Source organism: Ctenocephalides felis, unplaced genomic scaffold, assembly GCF_003426905.1.
Source record: "Ctenocephalides felis isolate EL2017-DRISC unplaced genomic scaffold, ASM342690v1 CF-g0.4_SCAFFOLD_03375, whole genome shotgun sequence".
Classification (NCBI taxonomy): Eukaryota; Metazoa; Arthropoda; class Insecta; order Siphonaptera; family Pulicidae; genus Ctenocephalides; species Ctenocephalides felis.
This window is the reverse complement of record NW_020539529.1, coordinates 120,587-128,571: the sequence shown is the minus strand read 5'-3', so window position 1 is coordinate 128,571 and position 7,985 is coordinate 120,587. Positions and strand designations below refer to the sequence as shown.

The window sequence follows — 7,985 nt, the reverse complement described above, 5'->3', positions numbered from 1 at the left end:
TACTTTTCAGCCCGATTACGTTATGATATTCTACTAAGATTTAACGCTTGTTTACTTAAAACTAACAAATTATTAAATTAGTACTCATGCGCAATTCTTGAGTATTTTGTCTCTTTAAAAATCTGCTAATTAGAGGCACATCGTTATTGCTCTCAAAGCTAATATTACTAAATGTCTGTCTCATGACTAAGGAAATCATCGTAATGTCAAATTAATCAAACATATGTTTTATGAATTTTAGCATGGACTCCGTGTGGGTGTCTTCCGCCATGGGTGCCCTCAAGGCATTGGCACTGGTTTGTGATATAATAACATTTCCAGTATATTTGGTTCTTCAACAACCATGGAAACAAAGGCAACTCGCCAAAAGGCCAAAGGTAAACGAAAGGGAGAAATAATATTAACTTGTTAGTAGTATACGCCATAGGTTTCCAAACTTTTTTGTGACGTGGGCTCCTTGGACTTCGTCATGGACCCACTATTTACTAGATATAGATTTGTTCTTATAATTTTTTAACTGTGTTAAGTTTATTATAAAATATTTGAAGTAAAATCACATGTTACTTAGGCACATTTATCAATTAAATATAAAATAATAATAAAAAATAAAGTACATGTTTAATTATCAACATTTGGCAAAAATTTTGTGAAGTTTAAACTTACATCTCGCGGCTAATGATGTCATATATACATGTTTTTTTTTTAGTAAAACTTCTTTAGGCGCAACTAGGGTGTAAATCCGTACGAATGCAACGGAAATGCGTTACGACAGAACTGTACGTCATTCGCTATCGATGAAATCATTTCAATACGGGTCGATTGTGATTAGTCGTCGTGTATGTGAATAAAGATCTGTCGTTGTACGCGTACCGATAGCAACAAGGAAATTTGCATTGATAAATAAACGTTTTAAAGTTACATCGTAGTACAAATCTTGATTTAATGAAAAATGCCTGAATCAGAAGAATATTTTACCCTGTTCCTTGAAAATTATTAAAATGGAAAATATTTTTTAGGCAAGATAGATATTACAGTTGTTCAAAAAATGAGATTATATTGCCACAATATAATAGCACAAATGTTTAAATTGACCATTTTCGCGTGGTTTATTTTTTTAAATTTTAATCCAAATCGACATTTTGCTTGAACGTGTATTCTAATACTAATAAAAATTTCACTCTGGATTTTTTTTTTAAATATGTACTTTGTAATAGCGATGTTATCTGATTTGTAGAGTAGTCTACGTAGTTTCTGTTTATGACAACTGCATATTTCTCTGAATACTTTGAGAGAAATATTTTCTCATTTTTCTCAATTATTATGCAAAATATTTTCCGGTATTCTAATATTTTCATCACTGTTATATTTAATTGATTTTTTATTAGGCAAAACAAGTTCACATGGATGAAAATAGTGTCACATACAGAGCAGTGGGAGAGCCCAGGTCACATCATGTTCGGCTGCTCCGGGAAGGAGTGGACACTTTAGAAAAAATGTTTAAATTTGTTGCAAAGACGCATGGTAATAAAAGATGTTTAGGTACTAGAGAAATTTTGGGCGAAGAGGATGAAACGCAACCCAACGGCCGAGTTTTCAAGAAGGTAACTAAATAATTTTTGCACTCTCAATTTAGTACTACTTTTCTTTATTTATCTTCCGACTTCAAATATTGCATACCCAATACGCAATATCTCAATTTAGTCAATTATGTCAAATGTGATAACACTTATTTGTTATCTAACCCTTTCCACTCGCTAAATGCAGTTTTAATACGTATTTTGCCGTCGGAGCGTTGGCATCTGAGTGGAAAGGGTTAAATTCAAAACAACTACGCAATTGGTAGTTTGTACCACCAGGTAAGAATAGTTTTGGTATATATTTTTTAATACGTTCTAACGGTTATTATAGAATCATTTTGATTATTGCATTAAAAAAAAGTTTGCTTCATTCCTTGAAGTTTAATAAATGTTTGTAAAAAGTTCTTTACATGCAACATACACACTCTATTACTTACATATATATATTTTTTAAATTCTGATTTTGAAAAAATACAATATTTTTTTAATGGTTTTCATAAATAATGGTGATAAACTTTATTTCAGTATAATATGGGTGATTATAAATGGAAAAGTTTTAGTGAAGTGGATCATCTCGCTACATCTTTTGGCAAAGGTTTGAGAGAATTAGGAAACAAACCACGGGAAAATGTCGTTATTTTTGCTGAAACAAGAGCGGAATGGATGATATCTGCACATGGTTGTTTTAAGCAAAGCATTCCTGGTAAGTATATTTATAATTCACAACTTAAAAATCTGAATACAACTTCGGTTTTGATTTTAGAGTCGGTAAATTTTTTGAGTCAAATTGGAGATGCAACTCGCGAGATATAAATTTTAGTGAAAAAATGACTGAAATGTGGAAGAGATTGGGAAGGAATATGTTTTGATTCGAGTCAAATAAAAAAAGTGAATAAAGTTTTACACAAATTAATTAAATAATTTAGCGTTTATACTATCATGATGCACATGCCAATTATTTACTTTTATAATGCCAGATTAAAATATAATTTAATAGTTCAATTATGTATGGTGTACTATATATGTATGTTTGATATTCCAAAGAATTGCATTTTAAGTTAATTAAAACCCTAGTTGTTCTTGAGAGAGAATATTTTTTTTTGTTTTGGTTATATTTAATCCAAAAGAAATTCATAAAAAATCTATTCTACAGTTGTCACAATCTATGCAACTCTGGGTGACGAAGCAATCATTCACGGAATTAATGAAACGGAAGTTACTACTGTGATAACCACGCATGATTTATTGCCAAAGTTCAAAAAGCTGCTAGCTAAAACTCCCAAAGTCAAAACACTGATATATATGGAAGATCAGTTAAAACCAACTGATACGACCGGCTATAAGGAAAATACTAATATAATCTCATATACTGAAGTTGTCAAGCTTGGATCACAAAGTACTCATGGTAAATAGAACATAAACAAATAGCTTTTTATCTAAAGCTGGTCATCTAGTAATCTGGATTACTATTTACTATTTACTGAGAAATAAACCTATTAAGTGTTTTTTAATTTTAATGTATAGATACTACGTGTTTTTCATTTTAATGTATAGGAACCAAGGTATATGACGAATGATCTACGAAGTGTGATCAACAATAACCTCTATAATTAAATCTTTGATAGCTAGAACAGATTAATTTCAATTATTCAATAGGCTATCAGGTATTGGCCAAATAATATGTAATACAGCTGTGATAATCAAAAAGCAAATTTATATAAACTGATAGATAAATGATCACAATAAATAAAAATAAATTTTCCATAAATAAATTAAAACTCGTATTAATTATTACCAATTACTTTTTATACATTTACAGAATGCTGTAGCCCAAACACAAAGGATACTGCAATTATCATGTACACATCTGGTTCTACTGGTGTGCCTAAAGGTGTCATACTTTCACACGGAAATTTAATTGCTACTATTAAGGTATAACAGATTGTTTGAATCAATATGTTTATTGCAATAATTTAATTTATACTATGTCAATATTTCAGTTATAATAATTTTTGTTTATGAATTATCCAGGCCTTTTGTGATGTGGTCGATATTTATCCTGATGATGTATTGCTTGGTTTTCTACCTCTGGCACATGTATTCGAACTTTTGGCGGAATCCGTCTGTCTTTTAACTGGTGTACCAATTGGATATTCAACTCCATTGACTATGATTGACTCGAGTAGTAAAATCAAGAGAGGCACTAAAGGTAAGGTTAATATATAATATTTTTGTCTATGATTTAGATATATCATATTCTTTCATTTTTTATATCTAATATTTTTTTTATTTATATAATTGTTGTTAAAATTTATTGATTCGAAATTTGAGTACTTGCTTAAACAATAAACCATCCACATATTTATTAAATTCCCTATGGAGTAGTTTGTTTTCGGGGAAAAAATCTATTTACTTTTTTTTTTCTCGACGTTTCAAGTCGTTCTGAATCGAATATAACCAAATTTGAAGAAAGCGTGTGCGTATGCGCAGGTATGCAAGTCATTTTTTGACCTTACGAGTACATTTTTGGGTGTTTTGCAGATATATCTACTAATTACCGTTGGCGTCCACACTTACATAAAATACATTTTTAGAACCCGAATTACTTGAAATGAAATGTGGTACAAAAAATAATTTCATTTATACAATTACAGCTATTATAAGAATGACAATTTGAAAGATATTAATTGGAAATCGTATTTATTATTATATTTTAGTGAAAGCAAAAATGTTATTTTCGAAATAAACAGTTGACCATTTTAGCTAAATAGCAACTTGCCTTAAAACAAAATGCTAATTTTATTGCAACTCTTTACTTTTGTCAAAAATGTTTCAAAGCTATGTTCATTGATATAAATCAAAACTTAAATTTAATATGTAAAAATGTTATTTTAAATATTTTCAGGAGATGCCAGTGTTTTGCATCCAACTTGTATGACTGCGGTTCCATTAATTCTGGACAGGATATCAAAAGGCATAGCAGAAAAAGTCAATAAAAATAGTTCATTTGCAAAAAGTTTATTCAGATTTGCATATGATTATAAGAGTAAATGGGTTCGACGAGGCTATTCAACTCCAATTGTTGACAAGTTAGTATTCAACAAAAGTTTCAAGAATTTGAATTATCATTTTGTAAAATGCAAAAGTATATTCACAAAATTATAATCTAAAAATTCACAATGCATATATATGATACATCATTATGATCATATCCTCATTTCACTATTTTTATTATAATTCCAATTTATTTTTATCAATTTAATTCTCATAATGTTCTAATTTTAATTATATTTATTTCTTGGAATGCAGATTGATATTTAGCAAAGTCACTTCTCTTTTGGGAGGTCGTGTACGCTTAATTTTATCTGGAGGCGCCCCTCTATCACCAGATACTCATGAACAGATAAAAAATATTTTATGTGCAAATGTTATTCAAGGATATGGACTTACAGAAACTACTTCTTGTGCTACTGTTATGGACAGTAAGTTATTATTAACTTGCTATGAATTAACACATAATTTTATTACAAATAACTTCGTAAATATTTCATTGAGCATGAAAGAAAAATTTTCATCAAGTAATATAGCCTAATCATATATAGTGACACTGCGACATACAAAATGTTGAATCTCACGAATCTCAAAGCATTTTTTCTCATGAAATGCCATTAATGCGTTCCAACACTGTTTTTTGTTAAGTTGTTTGAATATTAAAAATAAATTTACCATATTGATTACTAATGGCTATAAAAGTTAATAATATTTTGTAAACTAAAACTTTTTGTAAACTACTGCACTGTACATTAATATTAATTACTGTTAATCTGCTAGCTGTTAATAACTATTAATGTATAGTCAAAACTTTTAACATTAAAATAATCCTCGATATATTCGCATAGGCAAATCGGTACTGCACAATTCATATATGTTAATATATAATTTAAATGACTGACCATAAAATAATTTACCATCATAAAACAACCAAAATATTTCTATGACAGGGAAATCATTGTTTCAAGAAATTTTATATGTTTATTAACATTTTTCAAGAAAACTCTTACTCTCTCGAAGCTCGTATCACAAGTTTTCGCTAGTATGTCGAAGCAACAAACCGCTCCTGTAGCGGCTCGTATGTCGGGTCATTCGTAAGTCGGGGTACTACTGCATGTGTATTGTATATTTTAATTTTTGTTATTTCAGAATATGATATGAGCATGGGCAGAGCAGGTGCACCAACCACAATGTGTGATATAAAATTAATAAATTGGATTGATGGCAATTACAGAGTCACAAATAAACCTCATCCTCAGGTACATCAAAGTTATGGCGGTATTTTTTTTTTCAAACATGTAATGTAATTATTTTCTTTATTTGCAGGGCGAAATTGTCATAGGTGGGGAAAATGTTTCGGAAGGTTACTACAAACTTCCTGGAAAGACACAAGAAGATTTCTATGATGAAGAAGGGAAGAGATGGTTTAAGACTGGTGATATTGGTGAATTCCATGCTGATGGCGTTTTAAAAATTATTGGTGAGAAATAATATTTAATATAGAATATTTTATATAGATAATATTATATTTAATATAGAATATAATAGAATGTGTAATATAGAATATTTGGTTTTAAGTAGAAATTACAGCGTAGTAATTATATCCAATTTAGGAAATAATTTTGGTTGGTTCAAACTATAACTTATTATTAAATTTTCAGATCGCAAGAAAGATTTGGTCAAGCTTCAAGCTGGTGAATATGTTTCTTTAGGCAAAGTAGAGGCAGAATTGAAAACATGCCCAGTTGTAGAAAATATTTGCGTATATGGGGACTCTACCAAACAGTATACAGTTGCTTTGGTTGTACCTAATCCCAAACAATTGCAAGATTTGGCTTTGAGATCTGGTTTAGAAGGTGGTGATGGAATGGAGTTCGAAGAGCTTTGCACTAGCCCAGCTATTGAGAGGGCAGTGGTTAAGGAATTAGCAGAACATGGAAAGAAATGCAAGTTCTCTAAACAAATTTAAAGGATTAAGTTAATTTTAATAAAATACATTATTTTGATATAAGGAGTTCAGATTAATAGATGTTTTTCAGCAATCAGCAATGATAAGATTTTTTAAGGTGATCATTTTTAACTTGTAATATTTGATTGCAGGTAAATTGGAAAAGTTTGAAGTGCCTGCAGCTGTAAAATTATGCACAGAAGTCTGGAGCCCAGACATGGGTCTTGTGACAGCTGCATTTAAATTAAAACGAAAGGATATTCAAGAACGTTATCAAGGGGATATCAACAGAATGTATGCCTCATAGTGGTAAGAGGACTATAGATATGCTTATCCATAGACAAAAGAAGAGTATATGGTTATCCTACAGTAGAGAGAGGTATAAAACTGTGTATATGATTCATTTTTATTCTAATTATTAGAGAAACTTAAGTATCACAAAAACATGCCTTTATTAATAATTCTTTCATACAGAAAAGTTTGTGTTGTTAGTGCATTAGATTCGATTTGTGATTCAAAAACATTTTTGGTTGCACTTCTAACTCACTTTAAAGAGACGAAAGTTGTGCTCTCTTTGGCAGTATTAATGTTAATTTTTTAAGTAATATGTTCATAGAAATTCATTTTGCTGTGTATATATATATATATATATATATATATATATTCATTTAGAAATATGAACAAACAACACTCTTTTTTGCACTTATTTATTAAATAACAGCTTTACAAATGTTTCGAGACTAGGTTTGCCTCATCATCAGTGTGTTATAAGGTAGAAGGAACGACTTGTAACGGATGGCACATAATGCTAATTTAGATTTCTATATTTTAGATTTTAAATCATAACACGCTGATGATGGGACAAACCTAGTCTCGAAACGAATGTAAAATTATTATTTAATAAATTAGTGCAAGAAAAAGTTGTTTGTTCATATTTCTAAATTAATATATATATATATATATATATATATATATATATATATATCTGTTTTATTAGGTTTTTATTTCAATACTAACATTATTTATGAAATATTTATATTCAAATAGTGTGCAATTCACACAATTACTACTTATTCTATTTTTGGGGCAAAAATCAGCTAAAATTTGATAAATTACTTAGCAGTATTTTTGTTATTAACCAATGAGTATTTAATATGATAATTGCTCTCATACTAAAATAATTAGATAATAAGCAATCAATTTGAACTTTAAGATTTTGTTAAGTTGCTTTCAGTATGAGAGCGCTACCAATCAAACATGGTATAATTCTTACTATTATATTGAAGATGCATTTTATCCTTAAATTTTAAGTTGGGATAATTTGAGTAAGGGATATATCTTTTTTATATAATAGCCTATATGTTATTGATTAATTGTTTTTGTAAATGTTATCTATTTGTATGGTTTTG

The 7,985-nt window shown here is 29.3% G+C and overlaps 1 protein-coding gene across 1 annotated transcript; it reads left to right on the top strand.

Moving 5' to 3' along the window:
* Positions 1-241: 241 nt before the first annotated feature.
* Positions 242-6,883, top strand: LOC113382233 (long-chain-fatty-acid--CoA ligase 4-like; the record flags this gene model as incomplete). The annotated part of the gene is given in 12 exon segments (XM_026620743.1): positions 242-377; positions 1,386-1,601; positions 2,103-2,280; positions 2,731-2,982; positions 3,397-3,509; positions 3,609-3,786; positions 4,483-4,666; positions 4,887-5,059; positions 5,778-5,887; positions 5,955-6,108; positions 6,290-6,574; positions 6,729-6,883. Coding segments are annotated over 12 exon segments (2,134 nt in total), but the record flags the coding sequence as incomplete, so codon positions are not given.
* Positions 6,884-7,985: the final 1,102 nt, after the last annotated feature.